Below are 26752 nucleotides of genomic sequence, written 5' to 3' on the forward strand. Positions count from 1 at the left end.
ATGAGAGATGATGTGGCTCAATATGTGTTAACTTGTCAGCAGTGTCAACTAATAAAAAGCGATCTATACGCACAACCGCCATTACAGTCAATCCTAGTGACGGCAGTTGGTGATCTATGGTCGGTGGATGTGATGGGACTGTTTCCACAGACAGCGAGCGGTAACCAGTACCTGCTAGTGATGACGGAACATGCTGCACGTTGGGTAGATGCCGTACCCATTGCAGACCAGCGGGCAAGAACAGTGACCAAAGTGGTAATCCGGCATATTGTAGCGTGTTACAGAATACTGAAGATGATATTAACTGACCAGGGTCCCTGTTTTGAAAGTGATGAGTTTAAAGCCCGTCTAAAACAGTTTAGCATCAAGAGAATACGATCTACACCGTATCATCCTCAGACAAACGGGCTTACAGAAAGAAACAACCGGACGTTAAAGGAATGGTTAGCATCTAAAGGAGGAAATTGGGAGAAAGAGTTACCATTGATTTTGCTGGCGCATCGTTTCTCCATACAAGGAACAACCAAGAAGTCACCTTTCTTGCTCATGTATGGCAGACAGCCACGATTTCCAATATATAATAAGACCTGGCCACAATAATAGAAGTGGATGACAACAAGGTTAAGAAAAGAGAGGAGGGAGGCAGTAAGGAACGTGGAAGAGAAACAAATATCATACATAAAGAAGGCGCAACAACAGAGGAGAACATGGGAACCTTTTGCAGTGGGGGACTTAGTAAAGTGCACAGAACAGGAAAGTAACATAGCAGGGGGGCCAGGGTCGGGAAAGCTGATCTCAAAGTGGGAAGGACCATACGTTATCACGGAGAGACGTGGCTCGGTTTACACGATCCGGAGAGAAGACAAGCAGAAGCGCGCAAATGCCAGTCAACTGCAGAGATGGTTTCAAGATCATCATGTATGTGAGTCACGAAAAGCTCCAAAGAAGACAGCTGTACGGCGATCAGAAAGACTACGACGACAACTTATTAAAAAGGGGACGAGTGTGGTGCGTGCTACTTATATTGATATAAGTAGTATATGACGTGAATCAGGAATGTAATGCCTGGCAGCAGAAGATGGGGAAGATCAAGAAAGGAAGAGTAGGGATAGAAAGTAATTAGTATGGAAATGCAAGAACAATGAAGTTCGAGACAATTACTGAACATTTTGCAAATTAAGTATTATAGTATGGTTTTTCTATTTTACCAAGTAACTCTGTAATTTCGTGCTAAATATAATTTGGTTGTTCTTACCTGTGTTCTCCTTCACTACACTATTAATGCAATTGAAAATTCATAAAAATGAAGGAACTATCAAAAAGATTGTACAGATCAGTTGTAGTGAAAGCGATGGAATCGAATGCTCTTTATGGCATAAGGGTGACCAAATACTCTCAGTTGTTGACAGAGTCAAAGGTTCTTCCTTGTGGATCGTCGAAAATTATGAAGCAGTGTTGTTCGTACCGGAGACACGACCATTAAATACTTCAGAGTCAGACATATATCTGCCTATATATAGCATCACAAAATGTATTGCCAGTTAAAATATTCACAACCCACCCCTAACATAGAAAATTCATAAGCCTCGTTAGTCTCCTACTTAAAGTTCGGCCTAATGACTTTCTATATCCATACATTGGTTCTGCGCATGGAATTCAACAATAGAGAAAAGACCCTAAGTATAGGTAAAATCTTCACATTATGGTCAATCTATGCATAGAAAAAAAAGTTTAACCAGGAGTTTTAAGATGGCTTTAATCACTAGAAACCTCTGAAAATCTACCTAATAACGAAATAAGTAATTGCCCGAGCAAATGAAATACATAATCATTTATTTTTGGATGTTTTTTGAGGAGCCTCTGTTGATTGTCAGTTGGACAAAACGTTCTTAGTTCATTGCAGACTTTTAAAATCATGTCAAAAGATATTTATTGTCTTCCGAAGACGATATATCGATTCTGAATTATTTCGTACGGATGCCACCTTTGAAACATGTCACCATTACTAGGTAACTGACTTTTTGTGGAAAAGACCCTGTTGATACAATACTACAACTCGTTCAACAACAAGACCCCAATTTTAACCCTAATTACCTGCTTAAGCTTTAAATTCTTGAGGGTTGATTTGTCTGTCGTCGTAGCATTTCAAAGATTAAGTATTTTAGTAATAAAGGATTTACCTGACAGCCAGATGTTAACACTGATTTGTAAATTAATTTTTTGTGTTACTCGACTGACCCTCGGAAAACATCTTTTTTCTTTACAAACGTTTCAAGCCTGAAATGCTCTAGCCGAATTTCCCTACACTTTTACCAAGTGCAAAATATGATAAACGCTCTCAGTGGCTGGACATATGAACTCCACACATTCTTTAAACAAGTCTGGATTATAAGAACTTGATTGCATAACATAAGCTGTTGCCAGAATCCATATAACATCCTAGCTGATTGCTGAAGTGTAGTATGTGCCATACAGAACCAGCTTATATGGCGAAACTTTTGCTCTGCAGAGTAAGACCAAAGAACTGAATTAGCGAGTATATAAATGGTCTGATTTATCCAAACACATTGTTGGGAGCATTCTTACCAGAAAATAATCCAAGTATATTGATTCTTTGAGACTCAAATCTATATACTAACCATGCTGAAAATGTATGTCGAGCTAACATTGCTAAAGCAAATTCTAAATTACTTTTTGAGTCGCTTGACAAGTCTTCATGAAAGTAATGATACCTACAAAGTAAAGGTAGATTTGCAAGGCTTCCATTACAGTATAGAAACTTATAAACTGGTCTAATCCAAACACAGCACGTACCAGTGGGCACATTCTAATTCAGTAAAAAATGAAAAGTGGAAGTTGATGGATGAACATCATTTGTCAAAATTTGGCTCAAACATCTGAGGTATTAGTGTCCATACATATACCTGTATGTTTGTCTAGATTTTATCTCATTCTGCCAGTAGAACGTCCTGATCATCTGCAGTTAGTAGGTTGGGCTGATAAATAAAAAGCCTTATACCAGTTTTTGGTTAGATGGCCACCCAAATCAGTACCATCACCCATTGTCACGAGGCCAACTACCGAATTATCAACCGGTTCTGTGAATGGGTTTCTGTTTAGCTTGCAAGCAGACATTACTTCCCAGTCACGATTCCAACTATACTATCGTATATTTGGTCTTGGAATACAACCACTGAATGACTTGGATCTTAATGTAAATAGATCAAGAATCGAGAAACTACTAGCAATGAATGATGCGTCTTTAATCTTAGAAATGGTATTGAGTTGTTATGTAGTTAGAAAGAAATATCTGGTTTTCAAATCACGATATGCCTAGTACAAAATATGATTTCTCAAAGCCTTCCGCTAGTGCTGACGACTGATAAAACTAAATCGTTGAAATAGTTCAAATGGTTGTGAACGGGGTAGAAGAAGCATTGGCTTAACGGGTTTCTGTTTCTAGTAGCAATGCGTCACCAATGCCGCTGGGTAGGAAGCTAGATATTTTTGATGATGAAAGATAAAAAAATATTGGTAAATTATAGCGAGATACTTTCACTAGTACTTAATAATACGTTAGGTAGTCACTTGACCTGGCTCAGTCAACACCGGATTTCAGAATTCGACTACCCATATAAAGTATATAAATCGCCAGTGTATATGGTCTACTCTAGTTAGACGGAAATGGTGTGACCAACAGCTAATGTCGAAGTCACACCTCGCGGTCAGCACCTAACGTGGACTACTCTTACGGAGCATCCAGGCACTATGGCTGCCTTAGAGACCGTGTAACACGAAGGACGTTACCACAGGATTATATTAACTGGAGTGGGTACAAGCGAAAGTGGGGCCACCACCGCATGAGACAGGCCATGGCGTGAGATCAATTGGTGCACGATGATTGCTTTTGAACCTGGCGATGATTGGTGAACTGTGACACTTTACTGGCCCTACAAGTAGAAGGTGTGCCTAGAGTCCGTTCTTCTATGTTCTGTCGTCGACTTTAAAGTGCTACCCTTAGGGTTTGTGTTGGGACTGAGGTTAAGTGGGTATTTAAGGGGATGTTTATGAGTGTTTAAGATGCTTTAAGTTGTTAGAAGGTCACTTCTAAGACACCTGTAGTCTAATGAGTAAAGGTTTAGTGACTCGAGGGCTCTTCATAAGGCTTGATATTGAGTTCTCGAACTGATTTCGTGGCTCGCCTTTGGATACGTTCTAATGAATTCTTATCCTTTCGGAGGGAGATGAGAAACACTGTGTTTTCGTACTCTGAATGGGGTTGAATAAAACTGCTGAAGACCAAGGGGGAAGTTCTGTCATCTAACTGACCAAAAATGAGCTTCAACGTTGTCGGTGCAAAGTTTGCTCGAAAGACATTTTTGTAGCAGTAACCGCAAGACTTCATATCATAGAGAACTACTAAAAACCTGTAAACTTAATTTAGTGTCAGGATGGGAGCAAAAAGAAATCAAATGATTTGTACTAGCTAGCCATGAAAATAATGATTATTGGACCCATTTGATGGAAATGATCATAGTGAATTTCACATATATCCGTTGCAATTTTAAAGTTTTGATTAGTTTTTGCAGTCTTTTTGATTTTCAGGACTACTATGTACAACTTAGTCCATGTGACCGCTGACTATTTTAAGCTACATGAAGGTTTTATGTAGGTTGGTGAGGCAAGGCGCCATGTTTGTCGTTGATCGTCCTAAGGTCCTGGAGTTGTTCATTTACACCAGAGATAAATGCGAAGTGGGAGACGTAAGATTATCTAGTCGCTTTTATGTATTCTTTTATTCCTCTATGACGTTATATTTCACGTGTCATAAGCGGCGTAATATAGGTGTCAAGTTGTTTTCACATTAGTTGTCATACATCTTTCCTCATTATTGATGATTATCCTATGTGTAGTAAGACTTAGTCGTAGAAACATAGACCACCATGTATATGATTTGTGTCAGTAAAGGACATTCTATGGGGCTACAGCATGTGGAAAGTCAATGAAACCCATTCTCCGGATTTTGGGGAAATTTTGAAGTTTCCTCTAAAGTCACAATAGAATTCGTAGTTTTTCACAGTCTGTGGAAATTTTGAGGGAACATTTGGGGGAAACCCAAGATTTCTCCACACATATCGGGGATTTCCTTATAACAACTTGAAATCTTGAGGTTTTTGTCTCATTCCCCTACAATTTTCCGTTACAGATTTCCAAAAAGTTCTTCAGAACTGGTAGGATTCCCCCAAAAATCGAAGGACCAGCAGTGAAGTACGTGCTTATCATATTTTCATACTGAAAACTATCGCTAAAATGTTTTTGGGCGGGATAGGTGCTTTCGCTTAACGGGCTACCGTGTCTAGTAGCACTGGATCACCAAGACCTCCAGGCAGGAACCTAGATATGTTAACCGTAAAAGAAAAAGAAATCGGTCTATGTCACGTTTCGTCTTAAAGGACTCTTGGGAAGTCTCTTGGACTAGCTCAACCGGCAGCGAGTTCCAGTATTTGACAACTCTTAAGGAGTAGAAGTTGTGTCTCCAGTTTCTGGGCGTTACTCCTTAGGTTTGTGTTGGAGCTATACTTAAGTGTTTAAGAGTATGTCCAGGAGTATTTAAGATGCTGTAAGCCATTAGGTCATCTCTAAAACTCCTGTACTTTAATGAGCAAAGGTTTAGTGATTGAAGGCGCTCTTCATAAGGCTTGAATTTGGGTTCCCGACCTGATTTCGTGGATCTCCGTTAGATGCATTACAAATGGAGGCTAACTTTGGGGAAATTCCTTCAAAAAAGTTATGAATATAGAACGGAATGCGCCTAGTTGTTACTTTTTTCCGCAGCCGGGAGTAAATAGTGCGAATTGTTCCCAGAATTTCTACACTGAGAGGAAAAGTATCATTATTAGCACTTATCTTTCCCTAAATATCTACTTTTCCAGAAAAATTCACACTGATTTGTTTAATTTTCCTCTAAATTGACATTGAATTGTCTACCTCCCCCCAAGTTGAAGCAAAGATGTATACTGTTTAGAAGAATTAACACGCTAAAGTCAACTTTCGATAAACTTAAACTAGTTTAGTACCGTCTGTGTATTAGTGGAGTTCACCTTTAATTCATAGGAGCTTCCAAACTCTACGCACTTGATATGAATAAAAATAACAATTTACATGAGAAAAAAATTAATAATGGATTCCAATAATATTATTATATCGTCGAGAGTCAGACGGCAAAATTATCTTAAACTATAATTTGAAAGAAGTTAACACGCGGTTAGTGTACATCTATTATGAAGCTTCACACTAAATACTAATGCGTACAAACGTCAACGTGCTACATCTAGTTCATTTCAATGTACTCAAATATAGTAATTAAAGAGAAACATTTATCGAAAAAGAATTACACTAAATGGAGTGGCCACTATAGCACCCTTGTCAATAAAAAAAAGCATTTCCGTCCACAGTTATGGACGTCTTTTTGTCAAATGCTATGAAGTACGGAAAGACATACAGAATATTATCAAGATTGGATGCCTGCATCTAAAAGACGGAAAATATAAATTAACAGTGACAACAGTTACTCACATTATCTTTCCACCGTAAACAGCACTTGTTCAATTTATCGTATATCGTGCAACTATCCTTGGGTAGCAGTATCGTATACTTTAGAGAGATCCTTCTAACTGACGCTAGATAAGAAACTAGATATTAAATCACCTGTTGGTGGATATGGAAGACCCACCTATGGGAGTTGGGAAACCCTGATTTTAAATCAATGGTGCACATGGGCTCCACGATCCTTAAGGAACAAATGGCGTATGAACCAATTGTTGGCCACTGGCTACCATGAGACTGCATCTCCTTACGTTACTCCACTACTTTGTGGATCAGACCTTTAGGTCGAAGGCTCGAGGTGTGGTCCCCTAAGAAAACCACCTGCTTCGGTCTGTGCACCCGGACAGTATCACAGCCCACACACAAATCAAGTGATTTGTGTGGCGCATATGTATTCAGTGCCCCTTTGCACCAATATTTAGTTATCTACAAACCTTTTTACACAGCTGAACAAAACATATTTATTTGAACACATAAATATTGGTACAAGAGAGCGCCAGTATATATGCGCCACACAAAACAATGAGAATTCGAAGAGAAAAGGAAAAAAGGTAAGGAGCGCAAAAAAGAGAACAATAACGAAGAGATTGGTGTAAGGTAGTGTAGTAATAATGAGGGAACGGAAAGGTACACCTAGAAGAAATCTTTCAGTTAAGGGAGACACAACCACTTTTTATGAAGAAGGTAAAAGAAGGTTACAGCAGGATCGCCACTGGCTTCTATTCTGAGCCATATCTGATAACGTCTCTAGCCACTGTGTAGCACCATTTCTCGGACCCCAGCCAGGGAGTCGTGAAGGACCGACAGAAGCCAGTCCTTTGCAGCTTTCTTTCATGCCACGACACCATGTCATGCACTCCCGATCGAAGCTGCTACCTTGACGCGGTGGTCGGGCTTGCCTATCGTGATAACCCAACCGAGCTATATTGGCTGGAACATATGTTCCTGCAGGTTCTACCATGCCAGGCAGGTCGGTTGGAGAACGGTAAGAGTAAAAGCAGCAACTCAAGGTCTGAGGGCGAAGTCGTACTGCTGACTGTAGAGGGGTGTGACAGCAGTAAGGTGTTTCCCTCGGACAACCAGCATGACAGCGATGCTGCCTTCCCACAAGGAGGGGTGGGGTTAGAAAAGGTCGACCCTAAAAATGTCACACCTCACCTTACCTCACGGATTTCCGTCTCCGGCGGTAAGGCCCTTTGAAGAACGGAGCTAACACGTCAAAAACCTTCCACAAAAAGGCCGTGCGCGACCGGCCTCAAGCAGTTGTCCCTTGGGCTCTGCGGTCACGCTCCCAGGTCGTCAAGACCAACACTAATCCAATTTCCTTTTCAGGTTCCTCAAGAAATACCCTTCCACGGTGTGGGCAGCCGTGAAGTGGCATCAGCCCTCATACCCGTGACAGCACACGAGACCAAGTTGGTCACATTCCAATCCTTCCTACACCTCCTAATTCCTCTCTTATCTCCATGACTAACCCACCTCACGTCTCTTTATCACGTCGCACCGCTAGGGCGAACGATTCGAGTACGTGGAACGCCATTCCTGGTCTCCTGAAACCACGCTCTAAACTACACGTAGGAGCTTTTAACGTACGAACACTGTGCCAAATAGGACAGCAGGCTTCCTTAGCTAGGACTTTAGAATCTCGCACCATCGATGTGTGCTGCGTCTCCGAAACGCGCATACAGGATCCAAGTAGCGTCATTCATTTGACCTCACCATGCCAAAATAAAGAACCGACTCGATTTACGCTTCGTGTATCTGGAAGCCCTGATTCTGCTTCCCGTGGCCTCGCCGGCGTGGGTATAGTATTGAGTCCTAGGGCAGAACTAGCTCTCTTAGAGTGGATCCCAGTAGACAGTCGTTTGTGCGCTGTCCGACTGAACGGAACAGTAAGAATCCGGAAAGATAGGGACACTCGTCGTTGCCTCTTCGTCGTCTCTGCCTATTCTCCCACTGACTGCAGCTCAGATGATGTAAAAGATGAGTTTTACAGAAAGCTTTCCGACTTTCTCCGAAAAGCTAAGCGCTCTGATGTAGTAATAGTGGCCGGTGACTTTAATGCTCAATTAGGTAAACTAAGCGATAGGGAAAGACACCTAGGTGGATCTTATGGTGCTGTGGCTCAAAGAACAGATAATGGCGACCGTCTGTTGCAGCTATGCTCAGATAACCGCCTGATCCTTGCAAATACTAACTTTAATCATAAGGAAAAACATCTTTTGACATGGCGACCCCTAATTCGTTCCAACGTTGGACCCAAATAGATCACATCGCTATCAGCCACCGATGGAGGGGCTCGATAGAAGACTGTCGCTCATTCTGGAGCACATGCCTAGATTCAGATCATGCTCTAGTACGAGCGCGTATCTGTCTGCGTCTTACTGGACGTAGGAAAGACGCTGCAAGGAAACCTCTTAGGGGCCTACTTAATGATAGTCAAGCTAAGAGTATATTTCAGGAACAACTAGGAAAACAGTTAGGCAGCCATTTATGTGATGCCCACCCCGATGCAGCATGGAATGATATCCGAAAAGCTGTGGAAACAGTAGTGATATCTGTTAGTAAGGTAAACCATAAGGTTAGGGAGAAATACTAGATCTCAGCAGAATCAAGCACACTGATAGATGCTCATCCCATCTGGCTCCGAACATGACGAAGAGCGGAGTCAGCTTAAGCACAGGCTGGTGAGAAGCCTACGCAATGATTACGGACAGTGTTGGGTAGCGAAAGCAAGAGAGATGGAAAAGGCAGCGGCAATAGGTAATAGCAGACAATTGTTCAGACTTGTTAAGGAAACCGGAATTAGGAACCCGACTGTTAGCGAAACACTCTCAGAGAAAGATGGACATATTATACATTCTCAATCCAGGAGATTGGATCGATGGGCAGAACACTTCAGGGATCAGTTCAACTGGCCTTCAGCCACACTTCGGTTTCCCACGATCTCCGGTCAACCTGAATGGCAAGTTAATGTAGGTCCTCCGTCTCTTTACGAAGTTGAAAAAGCCATAGGAAATCTGAAACGAGGGAGAGCAGCAGGCCCTGACAGGTTTACCCCTGGGATCTTTAAGGATGGTGGTCCAGTATTAGCAGCGAGATTAACCGAGGTCTTAGGTAGAATCTGGGAGCTGGACGTAATCCCATCTGACTGGTTTCAATCACTGATTGTGCCAGTCTATAAGAAAGGACAAAAGTCCTCTTGTGACAATCACAGAGGAATCAGTTTGACAAATATAGTGTCTAAAATATTAGCTTCAATAATACTTCGACGTCTAACTAAAGCTCGTGAAGAACAGACTAGAGAAAATCAGGCTGGTTTTCGACCTGGACGTGGTTGTATAGATCAGATATTCACACTACGTCAGGTTCTAGAACACAGACACACATTCAGACGCCCCACAATGGTAGTATTTCTCGACCTTAAGGCGGCATTCGACTCTGTTGATCGTGAGGTTCTATGGCAGTGTTTGTCACTGAAAGGAGTACCAAAGAAGTACATTAACCTTATAAAGGCTCTCTACTCGAACACAACTGGTCGAGTGAGAGCTTATGGCGAACTGTCATCAGAATTGATTACCTCAAGTGGTGTTCGTCAGGGCCGTCCACTCTCTCCATTCTTGTTCAACTTTGTCGTTGACGTACTTTTAGAGATAACACTTTCCTCGTCTAGATTTCCAGGGGTTGAACTTCGACCAGGAGATTCACTTGTTAACTTGGAATATGCATATGACATAGTTTTATTTGGTGAAGACGCTGACAAAATGCAGAGTCTTTTGACCACTCTAAGCAACAATGCAAGCATGTTCGGGATGAGATTCTCTCCTCGAAATGCAAAATGTTGCTTCAGGATTGGATTGCGTTGACACCCGAACTAATGATAGGGAGTGAAGTAGTTGAGTGTGTCGATCGCTTCACTTATCTTGGAAGTCTCATCAGCCCTTGTGGTCTAGTGTGTGACGAAATCTCAGCACGGATACAGAAGGCTCGACTAGCTTTTGCCAACTTGCGTCATTTATGGCGTAGGCGAGATATCCGTCTATCAACCAAAGGACGTGTTTACTGCGCAGCAGTTCGTTCCGTCCTACTTTATAGCAGTGAAACATGGCCGATAAGAGTAGAGGATATTCGTAGGTTACTAGTATTTGATCATAGGTGTCTTCGAAACATTGCTCGTATATCGTGGGACCATCGAGTAAGTAATGCAGTTGTTAGGAAATGGGTACTAGATAAGGATGTCAAATCAATTGACGAAGTAGTGAAACTTCATCAGTTGAGATGACTGGGACACGTGTTACGTATGCCGAACGACCGACTGCCTCGACGTGCGATGTTCAGTGGTATAGGAGTAGGTTGGAAGAAAGCTAGGGGCGGCCAGACCAAAACATGGTACAAATCCATGAAGTCACTGACAAGTGGACTGAGTCATGTTGGTAGGTGTAGACTACCAGGTTGGGGACCACGAGATGATAGCAACTGATGGTTAGAGACCCTGAATGACATGGCTCAAAGTCGTTTGCAATGGCGCAGGTGCATCCACTCTTTGTTTTCTGTCAAATTCTAATCTTCTGAATTCTTAATGTCCCTCTTTTTTCTCTTTCCGAATTTCTGTTTTCTATATCTGTACTAATGTGGTATGGCAACTTGAGGTGATAGACGTACGTACGAAGTTCTACGTTGTTGTTGACTGACTGAGTTTTCCGGTTATATTACATTTTGATATCGGTTCATTCATGGGTTACATTATTTATTCGATATGGGAAGCAGGTTTCATTGGACTATATTGTGTCGTTGCTCATCGTCTATTGATTACTGTTGCACTCACCATTTTAACAACACAAATCGTGCTCATCACAAATCCTGAAAACTCATTCACTATAACAATAAGGTAAACTGTTTGCCGTCTTTCAGCTTTGATCAAATAAGGATGTCAAGTGGTATCGATTATCAGTCCCAAAAAGTGTTCCTATAAGCAGAAAATTGCTATTATGCATTTTATGTAAATTTGATATATGCAATACTTTCGAATATTCTTTTGTTTCAGGAATATAAAAAGATCTTATATTTCTTTCCTAACGAAAAATCACTTGATGATAAGCTGAATTCTATTGGATTATCTGAAGCTATTGCAACTTTTACAAAGTAAAGTTACATAAATAAATATATCCATATACTATCGTGTTTATCGTCTAAAAATACATTTTATAGTTCTTTCAATTCACCATGTACATCAATACGTACGAAAAATACGAAAAGACTTTTCAAAAGTTTAACGCCCAGTATACAAATTGTAATTGTAAGACGTACATTCAGTTTTATAAAAATTGCACTTTTTTAGGTTATTTCAGTACCGTCTTTTGTGAGTTCAGCAAATGATAATCTAGTTGAAAATGATTATTTACACAATGAAATTATTGATTCAGTTTTGTCTATTGCCTGTGAAACTTTTGAAGTGAGCAAAATTAATATCCTTTTTCTATGAAAAATGTATCTTTTATCCACATTTTTTAAAATTATTTGTTAGAACTTATGATTCTTCACTTCCTTTTATGTTTTATTTTTTTCAAAGCTGTTCCATGGAAAGGTTACTGAGATCGTTAAAACTTATGATTATGAAATATTAAAGGCTAAATTAGAGCACTTCTTTTCTCGAGTAAGTGTTTGGTTTATGGAACATTCTAATAAACCGAAAAATTACAAATTATTGTTCATTTTTTGTAGTATTTACGTACTATGCTTTTCGAATACTGTGATATATTGGATTGTTTCAACGGAATTCAATTTATATCGATTGAACCAACTGATTTTGGTCGTGTTCATGGCCTTCTTAACAGGATTGGATATAGTTTTAATTGTACCGAACATTCAGCGTTTTTCTTTGAAGGCAGACTTATATAGTGAGTTGTTTGAATTACTAGTCGAAAATTCCTTTTAACGCACATTGTTTTCATAATTCATAACATTTGATTTGTATCATTATGGTAGTCGGAATCGTTGTAACCCTAAGTTCATGGTCTGATGCAAATCAGTACTCCTGTTCTGCATCGACTAAACAAGAAACATCGCTAATAACAGTATAGCAGTTTTATTTCATCTATCCCGTACTTTCACAGATGGTCATGCAAACACATATACTAGTCAGTATTTCGTTTCACTAGCTCAAATATTTGATGTTTCTGTTGTAAATTAGTAAACTTCCTATTATTCCTCCTACATCGACTTTCACCTCTAAACTTCCTTTTTCGGCTTCCCCCTCAAGTGTCACCATAGCCAACGATTCTAGTGCTCCTAACACTGTCCCAGGTCTACTGAAACCTCGCTCCACACTACACATTGGAGCCTTCAATGTACGCACCCTATGTCAAATCGGTCAACAGGCTTCCTTGGCTAGAACCCTAGAATCTCGTACCATTGATGTATGCTGTGTCTCTGAGACACGCATACAGGATCCCAGTGTGGTCATTCACTTGACCTCACCTCGGCAAAACGGAGAGTCGACGATATACACCCTCCATGTATATAGTGACCCGACGGCCAGCTCTCGTGGACTGGCAGGTGTAGGCATAGCACTAAACATGAGGGCCGAACAAGCACTGCTGGAGTGGATCCCCGTCAACAGTCGTTTATGTGCTGTTCGGCTAAATGGCTTCGTAAGAACTCGGAAGGATAGGGACACACGTCGTTGCCTTTTTGTCGTTTCTGCCTACGCTGTCACCGACTGCAGCTCAGATAAAGTGAAAGATGAATTTTACAGAAAGCTGTCCGAACTTCTGCAGAAAGCTAAACGCTCAGACATAGTACTCGTAGGGGGCGACTTTAATGCCCAGATAGGTAGTTTAAACCAAACAGAAAGGCATTTAGGTGGATATTTTAGTATTCCGACACAGCGAACAGATAATGGTGATCGTCTGTTGCAACTGTGCTGTGACAATCGTTTATTTTTAGCAAACACAAATTTTAAGCATAAGGAGAGACATCGTCTAACATGGCGACCCCCTACACCAAATCAACGATGGACTCAAATAGACCATATTGCCATCAGTCATCGTTGGAGAGGGTCGGTAGAAGATTGTCGTTCATTCTGGAGTACCTGCTTGGACTCCGACCACGCCCTAATACGGACACGCATCTGCTTGCGCCTCACTGGACGCAAAAAAGCCACAGTAAAAGGACCCATTAGAACTGAGTTGAGTAGCGGAAAACCAAAAGTAGGTTCCAGGAACAACTGAGGTCACAATTAGGTAGTTCTGAAGACGAGGCTGACCCAGATGTTGCTTGGAAAGCTATACAAACAGCTGTGGAAACAGCAGTGACATCTATTAGTGAATTAAACCACAGAGTTACAAAGAACCAGTGGATTTCTTCAAGGTCTATCACACTGATGGATTCTCGTAAACTCGTCCCATTAGGTTCTGAACACGATGAAGAGCGAAAGCAAATCAGATCTAGGCTAACCAAAAGTCTAAGGAACGACCGTGAGCAGTGGTGGGCAATGAAAGCAAAAGAGATGGAAAAGGCGGCGACTATAGGGAACACAAGACAGCTTTACAGACTAATAAAAGAAACTGGAATTAATAAGTCAAGTGTAAGTCAGACTATTTCGGAAAACGACGACACCCTCATCTGCTCTCAGTCCAGACGTTTAGAACGATGGGCGGAACATTTCAGAGAACAGATCAACTGGCCTTCAGCTACTCTACAACTACCCTCCATTCCCAGACAGTGTGAATGGGACATTGAAGTAGGTCCCCTAATTCTAGCAGAAGTTCAAAAGGCTATAGTTAATCTGAAACGAGGAAGGGCAGCTGGTTCAGTTGGATTGGCTCCAGAAGTCTTTAAGGATGGTGGTCCAATTTTAGCGATTAGGTTGACTAATATTTTAGCTAAGATCTGGGAGTTAGACGTTATTCCATCTGACTGGTCACAATCACTTATCGTCCCAATATATAAGAGAGGGTTAAAACCATCCTGTGACAACCATGGAGGGATTAGTTTAACTAATATAGTATCTAAAATACTAGCCTCGATAATTAACAGACGCCTAACTAAGACTCGTGAACTGCAAACACGAGAGAACCAGGCTGGCTTCAGACCTGGTCGTGGCTGCATCGACCACATATTCACCATTTGTCAGGTTCTAGAACAGGCATACTAATCGGCGTCCGACAATGGTGGTCTTTCTTGACTTAAAAGCAGCATTTGACTCGGTAGACCGCGAGATTCTCTGGCAGTGTCTGTCATTGAAAGGCGTACCTCAGAAGTACGTAAACCTTGTGAAGGCTCTTTACTCGAACACTAGTAGTCGAGTCAGAGCTTATGGCGGACTGTCATCTGCTTTTGCAACCTTAAGTGGTGACCGTCAAGGCTGTCCACTTTCTCCACTTTTGTTTAACTTCATCATAGACCTATTAATAGAAATAACATTCTCGTTTACTGAATACTCGGGTATTGATCTCCTTCCAGGAGGTCTACTTAGCGACTTAGAATACGCAGATGATATAGTCCTTTTTGGTGAAGACGCTGATAGAATGCAGAGTGTTTTGGTAGCACTAAGCAACAATGCCAGAATGTTTGGAATGCGCTTCTCTCCCTCCAAATGCAAGTTGTTGCTTCAGGACTGGCCTGCGTCAACACCTGAACTAAAGATAGGGAGTGAAGTAGTCGAACGCGTCGAAAACTTCACTTATCTTGGAAGTCTGATCAGCCCTAATGGGTTGGTGTCTGACGAAATCTCAGCACGGATTCGAAAAGCTCGTTTGGCTTTTGCCAATTTACGTCACCTATGGCGAAGGCGAGATATCCGTCTATCAATAAAAGGACGAGTATACTGCGCGGCACTCCGTTCTGTTTTAATTTACGGCAGCGAAACATGGCCTTTAAGAGTAGAAGACACTTGTAAGCTACTAGTATTTGACCACAGATGCCTTAGAAATATTGCTGGCGTGTGCTGGGATCGCCGGGTAGTAATAGTGAGGTTAGACGCGTGGTATTAGGGAATGATGGTAAATCAGTTGATGAAGTTGTGAATCTTCATCGACTGAGATGGTTGGGTCACGTGTTACGTGTGCCCGAACACCGATTGGTCAGTCAGTCAGTTAGTAACAACGTAGAACTTCGTACGCACGTACATCAGTTCGAGTTGCCACACCACTTTAGCACAGAGATGCAGTTGTAATTCAAATCCCGTAGTGGTCGAGGTAATAAGAGTATAAGCAGTAATCGGGAAGATTAGGGTTTGGAGATGTTATTTAAAGAGTATAATCCAGTGAAAGAAATTTGGAAAGAGGAAAAAAGGGATATGGAGAATTCAGAAGATTAGAATTTGACAGAAAACAAAGAGTGGATGCACCTGCGCCATTGCAAACGATTTTGAGCCATGTCATTCAGGGTCTCTAACCATCAGTTGCTATCATCTCGTGGTCCCCAACCTGGTAGTCTACACCTACCAACATGACTCAGTCCACTTGTCAGTGACTTCATGGATTTGTACCATGTTTTGGTCTGGCCGCCCCTAGCTTTCTTCCAACCTACTCCTATACCACTGAACATCGCACGTCGAGGCAGTCGGTCGTTCGGCATACGTAACACGTGTCCCAGCCATCTCAACTGATGAAGTTTCACTACTTCGTCAATTGATTTGACATCCTTATCTAGTACCCATTTCCTAACAACTGCATTACTTACTCGATGGTCCCACGATATACGAGCAATGTTTCGAAGACACCTATGATCAAATACTAGTAACCTACGAATATCCTCTACTCTTATCGGCCATGTTTCACTGCTATAAAGTAGGACGGAACGAACTGCTGCGCAGTAAACACGTCCTTTGGTTGATAGACGGATATCTCGCCTACGCCATAAATGACGCAAGTTGGCAAAAGCTAGTCGAGCCTTCTGTATCCGTGCTGAGATTTCGTCACACACTAGACCACAAGGGCTGATGAGACTTCCAAGATAAGTGAAGCGATCGACACACTCAACTACTTCACTCCCTATCATTAGTTCGGGTGTCAACGCAATCCAATCCTGAAGCAACATTTTGCATTTCGAGGGAGAGAATCTCATCCCGAACATGCTTGCATTGTTGCTTAGAGTGGTCAAAAGACTCTGCATTTTGTCAGCGTCTTCACCAAATAAAACTATGTCATATGCATATTCCAAGTTAACAAGTGAATCTCCTGGTCGAAGTTCAACCCCTGGAAATCTAGACGAGGAAAGTGTTATCTCTAAAAGTACGTCAACGACAAAGTTGAACAAGAATGGAGAGAGTGGACGGCCCTGACGAACACCACTTGAGGTAATCAATTCTGATGACAGTTCGCCATAAGCTCTCACTCGACCAGTTGTGTTCGAGTAGAGAGCCTTTATAAGGTTAATGTACTTCTTTGGTACTCCTTTCAGTGACAAACACTGCCATAGAACCTCACGATCAACAGAGTCGAATGCCGCCTTAAGGTCGAGAAATACTACCATTGTGGGGCGTCTGAATGTGTGTCTGTGTTCTAGAACCTGACGTAGTGTGAATATCTGATCTATACAACCACGTCCAGGTCGAAAACCAGCCTGATTTTCTCTAGTCTGTTCTTCACGAGCTTTAGTTAGACGTCGAAGTATTATTGAAGCTAATATTTTAGACACTATATTTGTCAAACTGATTCCTCTGTGATTGTCACAAGAGGACTTTTGTCCTTTCTTATAGACTGGCACAATCAGTGATTGAAACCAGTCAGATGGGATTACGTCCAGCTCCCAGATTCTACCTAAGACCTCGGTTAATCTCGCTGCTAATACTGGACCACCATCCTTAAAGATCCCAGGGGTAAACCTGTCAGGGCCTGCTGCTCTCCCTCGTTTCAGATTTCCTATGGCTTTTTCAACTTCGTAAAGAGACGGAGGACCTACATTAACTTGCCATTCAGGTTGACCGGAGATCGTGGGAAACCGAAGTGTGGCTGAAGGCCAGTTGAACTGATCCCTGAAGTGTTCTGCCCATCGATCCAATCTCCTGGATTGAGAATGTATAATATGTCCATCTTTCTCTGAGAGTGTTTCGCTAACAGTCGGGTTCCTAATTCCGGTTTCCTTAACAAGTCTGAACAATTGTCTGCTATTACCTATTGCCGCTGCCTTTTCCATCTCTCTTGCTTTCGCTACCCAACACTGTCCGTAATCATTGCGTAGGCTTCTCACCAGCCTGTGCTTAAGCTGACTCCGCTCTTCGTCATGTTCGGAGCCAGATGGGATGAGCATCTATCAGTGTGCTTGATTCTGCTGAGATCTAGTATTTCTCCCTAACCTTATGGTTTACCTTACTAACAGATATCACTACTGTTTCCACAGCTTTTCGGATATCATTCCATGCTGCATCGGGGTGGGCATCACATAAATGGCTGCCTAACTGTTTTCCTAGTTGTTCCTGAAATATACTCTTAGCTTGACTATCATTAAGTAGGCCCCTAAGAGGTTTCCTTGCAGCGTCTTTCCTACGTCCAGTAAGACGCAGACAGATACGCGCTCGTACTAGAGCATGATCTGAATCTAGGCATGTGCTCCAGAATGAGCGACAGTCTTCTATCGAGCCCCTCCATCGGTGGCTGATAGCGATGTGATCTATTTGGGTCCAACGTTGGAACGAATTAGGGGTCGCCATGTCAAAAGATGTTTTTCCTTATGATTAAAGTTAGTATTTGCAAGGATCAGGCGGTTATCTGAGCATAGCTGCAACAGACGGTCGCCATTATCTGTTCTTTGAGCCACAGCACCATAAGATCCACCTAGGTGTCTTTCCCTATCGCTTAGTTTACCTAATTGAGCATTAAAGTCACCGGCCACTATTACTACATCAGAGCGCTTAGCTTTTCGGAGAAAGTCGGAAAGCTTTCTGTAAAACTCATCTTTTACATCATCTGAGCTGCAGTCAGTGGGAGAATAGGCAGAGACGACGAAGAGGCAACGACGAGTGTCCCTATCTTTCCGGATTCTTACTGTTCCGTTCAGTCGGACAGCGCACAAACGACTGTCTACTGGGATCCACTCTAAGAGAGCTAGTTCTGCCCTAGGACTCAATACTATACCCACGCCGGCGAGGCCACGGGAAGCAGAATCAGGGCTTCCAGATACACGAAGCGTAAATCGAGTCGGTTCTTTATTTTGGCATGGTGAGGTCAAATGAATGACGCTACTTGGATCCTGTATGCGCGTTTCGGAGACGCAGCACACATCGATGGTGCGAGATTCTAAAGTCCTAGCTAAGGAAGCCTGCTGTCCTATTTGGCACAGTGTTCGTACGTTAAAAGCTCCTACGTGTAGTTTAGAGCGTGGTTTCAGGAGACCAGGAATGGCGTTCCACGTACTCGAATCGTTCGCCCTAGCGGTGCGACGTGATAAAGAGACGTGAGGTGGGTTAGTCATGGAGATAAGAGAGGAATTAGGAGGTGTAGGAAGGATTGGAATGTGACCAACTTGGTCTCGTGTGCTGTCACGGGTATGAGGGCTGATGCCACTTCACGGCTGCCCACACCGTGGAAGGGTATTTCTTGAGGAACCTGAAAAGGAAATTGGATTAGTGTTGGTCTTGACGACCTGGGAGCGTGACCGCAGAGCCCAAGGGACAACTGCTTGAGGCCGGTCGCGCACGGCCTTTTTGTGGAAGGTTTTTGACGTGTTAGCTCCGTTCTTCAAAGGGCCTTACCGCCGGAGACGGAAATCCGTGAGGTAAGGTGAGGTGTGACATTTTTAGGGTCGACCTTTTCTAACCCCACCCCTCCTTGTGGGAAGGCAGCATCGCTGTCATGCTGGTTGTCCGAGGGAAACACCTTACTGCTGTCACACCCCTCTACAGTCAGCAGTACGACTTCGCCCTCAGACCTTGAGTTGCTGCTTTTACTCTTACCGTTCTCCAACCGACCTGCCTGGCATGGTAGAACCTGCAGGAACATATGTTCCAGCCAATATAGCTCGGTTGGGTTATCACGATAGGCAAGCCCGACCACCGCGTCAAGGTAGCAGCTTCGGTCGGGTAACACCGATTACCATGACGTGCAATGCTAACCGGTGTTGGAGATGGTTGGAAGAGAATTAGGGGCGGCCAAACCAAATTGTGGAATCAGTGCTTGAAGTCACTAACTTCTAGTCTGAGCCATGTTGGTAGATGCAGACTACTTGGTTGGGGTCCGCGTGACTTTCGTAACCAATGGTTGGAGAGTCTGGGTGACATGGCTCAGAATCGGTCACAATGGCGTCGGTGTATACACTCTCTGTCTTCTCCTAAACTAAGGGATTAAAATTGCTTCATATCTTTCTTTTTACGAACTAATTCTTTCTTCCTGTACTATATCCTTATTGCAATATTTCTTTTATATATTACCACCTCTGAATTAACTACTTTATGAATCCGGTGTTCATCTTGTTGTGTTAATGAGGTATGGCAACTTGGACCGATGCATATATGTGCCTGGTCCTACGATGTAGCTGACTGACTGAAATCAGTAAACTTGTATGGAGGAATCTTTATATGTTTTCAACACTCAACTTTCAAGTTGTTCAGAATCGAGTGCGCAAAATTGATACTCGAATTTGTTTCCTAATTTTGACTGTATGTTTTCGATCTGACGTTCCCTTGTAAATGTCTGTTACAGAATTTCCATAGGCATATCGTATCGTTTTTACAGAAAAAAAACTCATTACTGGCTTCAGCTCGAAATTTATACAATCCAACTTTAGTTCAAAAGGTGTTTACATAGTTTTCTATCTGCTGACTTGTGCCCTTGTTAGTTATCACGTGACTTATTTGTTAATCAGAACACGACTTGTGCAATCTTAGCACTGTACCAAGCCAATGACGCGTTGACCAGTGCGAGCAGTCTAGAGTCCTTATTGATCCTAGCGTAGCCCTGTCAGTTGAGTCCAGAATACCAATATCAGCTTGCACTGTATGAATAATATTTCCCAGACATACTTGGTTTATATGCAAGCAAACCAGACTACGCCATAAAACAAAAAATAACAATTATACAGAATCAAGCCAAAATGTGGCTGTGAGAGACTGTCACTAATAAACTGGGAATAACATAAGGATTGTAAACCATATATAGGTCTAATGAAAGCTTATGATAAAAGGAATATAAATATATATAATCCAGTTACTTAACAGTCATACAATAAGTATATACATATTATAACAGTTCATAAATGGTTCCCGAAAGTTACCCATAATTTAACCTTCGTTGTTCTGACAAAAATGTTCATTTATTTAGATCCAATAACCAAGGTTATTTTTTAAATACCATTTTCTGTTAACCGTCTGTTTGCATACTTACACCTGTTAGCCTTCGCGGAGGAGCATAGGCAGCCCAACCATATGGCTGCTTGTGGTTAACTCAAAGACATGAACATTATCAAGGTAACTTATAGCAAGTTTGCTTGATATAAGTAGAACGAGTTCAACAAGAGCTAATTCATTCATCAAGTATAGGTATATGTACTCGGTTTTGCGACACTGTGATATAACCCGGTTGCCGAACCTGAAATAGGTAAAACAGGTTCTCAATTTGAGGCTTACTGATTAGAAGCCACTATGCTACAACTTCACAGAGAATTCGAAAGCTAAGCAAAAATCCCGATTCTTAAATATTGATACTTATAAATTATTTATATTTATGTCTGGTCACATAGTATCAGCGTTGATGTTGATATTTTGTTTCAGTTTGACTAATGCCTTGTCTTGCTTAATCACCTTAATAAGTGGGTTTTATTTTCTCCTAATGAACTATTTCATACAAATCCTTTCTTTTCCTGTCTCTCCAATTGTTTTGTTTTAGTTCTACTTTGGATCTAACCTATGTTCGTCATATTTATCACTATTTAAATTCATTTCTATTTATTGAGCAACCAGATTTAACGCATGCGACTACTATGAAAACAAAATCTAAACATTTAGGAAGGTAATGATATTCTTAGTTGTATAAATGATGTATTGAATATATTAACGTTTGATGATACATAAATGCTGTATTTAGAAGCCTGGTTTTCAATCAATGCAATGTTTAAGAGCTTTATTAAATCACTTTAAACATTGATTTTTACTAACATATTTTCCTGGAGAACTAATTTTAAAGGTTAAAAACATATTTGAGACGTCGGTATTTTCGAAAAGCTGGTTACAGAAACCCTAAAATATCTCTTAAGGATTGTGTGATTTTTATTATTCCTTTTTACTTCAGTAACTTCAATACTGGTGTGGAATGGAACCGAGGAAATCACTGAGTTGTAAAGTTTACGGTTGATAAATATTTTTCAAATACCCTATTAACATTATGATCAAGGGAATTTGAAATTTCGTATCCTTATTACGGACTATTTCACTATTAATGTGGCAAAATGTTATGTTCTTATGGCCCGTCAATTATCACGTGACAAGGTCACCAATCGGGACACCAACTTATATGACCTTGGCCCTGTGCCAACCCAATGACGGGTTAACCAGCACGAGCAGCCTAGACTCAACTGAGTCCTTATTGGTTCTTCCTACCTAACCGTGCCCGCTGATTCCAGAACACAATCGTAGCTTCCACTGTATAAATCATGTATTTCAGACATAGGCAGTTTATTTACAAGCAAACCATACCTCATCATACCGTAAAATAGAAAATAACAATTTTACCGGATCAGGCCGAAAGTGGCTGTGAGTGTGAATGTAAATTTTAAATTGGGAATAACTTAAGAATGGTAAATTGTATAACAGTAGTCAATGAGTTAAATGAAAGCTTATGATAAAAGAAATATAAATATATATATAATCTAGTTACTTATTAATTGCCTGACTAGAATGTGTGTAATAGCATTCCATAAATAATTCCTAAAAGTTACCATTCATTTATTCTTCGTTCGGATATAACACAAGCCATATTCAGTAATAATCAAGAACTACGATGTATGATAGCGGTTACTATCCAACGAATGACCAGTCTATTCAGTCCAACTATTTAGAAAACTAGTCAGCACGAATAGCTCAATATTAGTGTACCTGACTATCACGCTGTGACATTGGTTCCATTCTGTAGATGAGAATCAATTCCCTTTTAGATGCAGATGACATGCTCTAATGAACACAAAACTGGATTCAAGGCTTCTTGTTAGTTTTTCTCCATTTATTTGACACCAACAAGTTACACCATGTAATAACTTTCCAGTCAATAATCTTTCACGTTCCTAATGGTTTATTATTCAGATATCTTGTTGGTCCAAAGGACTTATCTGATTTGTCGCTGCAAATTAAATGTCCATTAATTTGTACCCCAGGTTCCCACTTACCCAATTGTCAATTAATTACCTATCAGGCTTTAAGAGCTATTCTTTGTTTACTTATTAAAGGTAAGTAAATTAGCTTTCATGTCTTTTAATCAATGTTTATTTTTGTGATTTACTTCAAGAATTCATACTGCAAAAATTAGTAACTAGGGTTTCAAGTATTTCCCCAAAAGAAATAGAAATACATAACTTTTCGTTACTGTCTGTGTTCAACTATCATTAGTATTCACACATTAGATGTGACTCACAGTTTAGCCAAACTCTTTGTGTTTACTAAACAAGCTACTGTTTAGTTCTTAGAGAGAATTAACTAGAGTAGTTCAAATTAGTCTCATTGTGGTTAAGTGATTATTTATTCTAATCAGTAAATCACTAATTCATCATTAAGATCAAATCTCATTGGTTATATGTTATGTTAATAGCTGACGAATGTGACAGAGGTATCATTTTTTTTAAACATGTAACAATTAACATGTAATTAAAATAGTCCAAACCGACTATTGTACTCGGATACTGATTATTAGACTGTAGATTGAATTTTTTAATCTTTATTTATTCACCCTGGTATAATATTGTTGTTCAGATACTTAACTTCCACAAAAATCATCACATCGAGCAAGATTTATGGAGCCAGAAAGCATCCCACTATATTTCGCACAGTAAGTGTAAGCCCACTGGTTCTGGTTTACAATTTTGAGTTCATCAATAATAATAATAATAATAATAATAATAATAATAATAATAATAATCAGTATTTTTACATAGGGTTTAGCAAAAGCAGTTTTCCCAGTTATCTGTTTCGATCCTTCATGTATCGCGGGAGATTAATTTTTTCATGTGTTTATATCAAATCTGACTTTTTTAGGTATCGTGAAGTGTATGCATTAGTTGTTTGCAATTATATGTGATTGAAGTACTATAATTTAGTCATGTTTTGTGGGCAATTGTTTCTATTTTCATAGTTCAGTCAGAACTTTTAATATGAAACGATAAGCGACGAAGAAATTCAGTCATACTTGCAGTTTGTAAAATTAATTTTGTCAGTATTCGTACTTAAAATTCTGCTTCCCACTACCGAACCATATAAGCTGTAAAGTATTCGTTCTATTCAACTTCAAAATTGTTTCAATATTATATATTTCTTTTATACTCTATTATTATACAGAAATTTAGTTTAAAATCGTAGTCATTGAAATTCTTTGCTTACAAGATCACATAACCCTAATTATATAGACTGTATAAATATTAAGGATATTAGTACTCAAACAAATTATATTATATGACTTCATAAAATAATGAGTTATAACATGTCCTTATCACTCAACATGGATTACTTCATTTTGAATTACAGAAAGATTAAATAATTACACCCTTATTCTCCACAACTAAACTTTTTCCTCATTATCTATTTTGAAATGAAAAAAAAAACTCTGGAGAGGCTTTGTATCTGCATGTTATAACGCTCGGTTTTACTTCGTCTGATGTTATAACAGTTGGGTTTTCACGTTTGCACGTATGGGACGTTAATTTACCTTAAACGAATATCTACACTAGATTCCCTCCCAGTGTCTATTCCACAGGTATTCAACACAACTCAGATCAAGAACACGTGATTAGCCTGACCACAACGTAAATATATTTCCACATCAAAACCCGACACAATCCAACGACAATGAACAATCAATAATAATTGTTATAAGGTTAATGGAATATATAACTCATCTGACACCTGTCGGACTATCTACATGTCTGACTAAACAGACAACCAATCATTATCATTCTCGCCCTCACATCACTATATTTTTATCTTTTGATCTCAAAAATGATTTACTTTAACAGTAACTAAAATGAATATCAGCGATCTTAGAAACTAGTGGTTGAAATGGCTTGTAATCATATTTATATTAGTGACCAGACCAATCCTACTAAGCGATTTCAGAATTAAGAGGATTTCATTATTTCCCAAGATTAGCTATACCTGAACACAATATATTGTTGATCAGGTATGTAAATCTTGTAAGTTATAGTTCACTTCTTATCATTAGATGATATCATTTCAATAAACATTGAAAATCAGGATGTAATTCTACTGGTCGACTGCTTACTAGTAAGTGCGTGTAGCATCCAACACACTTGAATGCAACATCTTTAAGCTCATGAGTTTCGGCCAAAACAATTCTTTCGACTTTATATAACCTTAACAACTGGTTTGGCAAATCAACCTTTTCTGGGTAGATATGTAAAAAAATGACAGTATTTTCCCCAGGATTCAGGTAGGTTACGTAATTTCGCCAGGGCATACTGTATTTCGACCCTATTATCACAATTGCTCCGCAATACCAGCCAACTAAACACTAACTTTTCTTTGTTTAATCCTTAAAATCAAATTTTATATCCGTCCACCAGGCTATTTTCTTATCTATTTAATAATATACTTTGGCATTAGTAAGTCATGTTTTTAGCCTGAATCATAAGCGTTTTTCCTTAGTCACTGTACTTTTAACACTGTAAGATCAAGTTACAGGCATTATGTTTTACATTTTGAATAACCTCTATCAATGGATTTTTCTAGTGTTAAAAATGACTTTTCACTATACTTTCACAAAGACGTCCGTTTAAATGTGAATTAAAAGAGTCAATGATTTACCATGGTAATTAACTTACCTCCCTCACAAATAACTTTTTCTCGTCTGAATTTGAGTACATTTTGTTATGAATAGTCGTCATTTGTTATATCGAAATCGTTTATTATTTACACTTGTAAAACGAGGAACCACTGCGATTCCCACCACACAAAGTATGAACACCAAGACTGATAGAAGTGAAGATCTATCAACCTCAAAACACAACGAAAACCCTTGTCGATAATACACTCATTTATATATTGGTTGTACACCAAGCTTGATTAATAATTAGGATGAAATCACATATATGAAAAATACCCAGAGCTATAACGAACCACTTGCTGCGTGTCATGCTGTGCATAGTTTATATTAGTTTAATACAAGAATATCATATCTTGAATAAAGATGATACTCAAATAAATTAATGTTATACCGAATAGAATATCACACTGTCAAATAAAACCAATATTACTCCGAATGATTAACGCATTGATTTAAAAAGGAAAGTAATGTTGACTAAAAATCGCAATGAGCAAGAAGATGTAATTTTGCTTTCTAATCCCATCATATCACCTCCCCTTCTTTTTTTAACGAAATACGTAAGACTAAGTTTTCCGTAGAGAGAAAGTTCGAATGATTGTTGTTCTTTTTCGTACTCACTGAAATCTCGGCCGATCGCGTAGTCGTATTCCAGCTTCCCGTTGGTTTTTTAGCTTCGTTTCAAACAATCTATTTGACCTTCTGACTTCTATGCTCGACTCCTTCGTCCAATGTATATACGACTCTCCCTCTTCCACGAAACAAGATTGGATCTTCATGTACCCACGTTACAAATAATGTGACTTTATTGATCTGAACTGTCTCAACACTATTCACACCTTCATCATATGGGAGTATTGGAGCGTGTGGGTATACATAAAGGTTGAAGGATCCTTTTGTACTATATTGACCTTCATGGGTAGCATTATACATGGTGATTTTTCCACCTTTCATACAAAAAAGTAAAATGCCATTGATTCATTCACAATACGAATGAGCACATTTTAAATTTCGACTTATCAGTAACAATGCATGTGATTCATGTACGCTCACTTTGTCTCCAAAGCATTTAAACGGAACATTTGTATTTGTTTCATAATCAGTAGATGACTTCATTTTACATACAGATATCGCACTTTGAGCTGACTTTGAATTATTGAAACAAGGTTTGC

General features: G+C 40.1%; 2 protein-coding genes across 2 annotated transcripts in view; both read left to right on the forward strand.

Annotated features, from left to right (window-relative positions):
• Positions 1-600, forward strand: MS3_00003283 (uncharacterized protein; the record flags this gene model as incomplete). The annotated part of the gene is made up of 1 exon (XM_012944863.3): positions 1-600. One exon carries the CDS (start codon positions 1-3, stop codon positions 598-600), a length of 600 nt encoding a protein of 199 aa, XP_012800317.2.
• Positions 601-4655: 4055 nt separating this feature from the next.
• The window catches only part of CCZ1_2 (vacuolar fusion protein ccz1), a gene marked incomplete at both ends in the record, with an annotated part of 40642 nt that continues 18545 nt past the window's right edge, over positions 4656-26752 (forward strand). Inside the window, 8 exons of the mRNA XM_051218718.1 lie at positions 4656-4763; positions 11651-11748; positions 11815-11902; positions 11945-12058; positions 12176-12259; positions 12328-12503; positions 21429-21551; positions 22838-22980. Coding sequence (XP_051071060.1) covers positions 4656-4763; positions 11651-11748; positions 11815-11902; positions 11945-12058; positions 12176-12259; positions 12328-12503; positions 21429-21551; positions 22838-22980 — 934 coding nt within the window. The remainder of the gene's footprint in view (positions 4764-11650; positions 11749-11814; positions 11903-11944; positions 12059-12175; positions 12260-12327; positions 12504-21428; positions 21552-22837; positions 22981-26752) is intronic.

This window comes from Schistosoma haematobium, chromosome ZW, assembly GCF_000699445.3.
Source record: "Schistosoma haematobium chromosome ZW, whole genome shotgun sequence".
Classification (NCBI taxonomy): domain Eukaryota; kingdom Metazoa; phylum Platyhelminthes; class Trematoda; order Strigeidida; family Schistosomatidae; genus Schistosoma; species Schistosoma haematobium.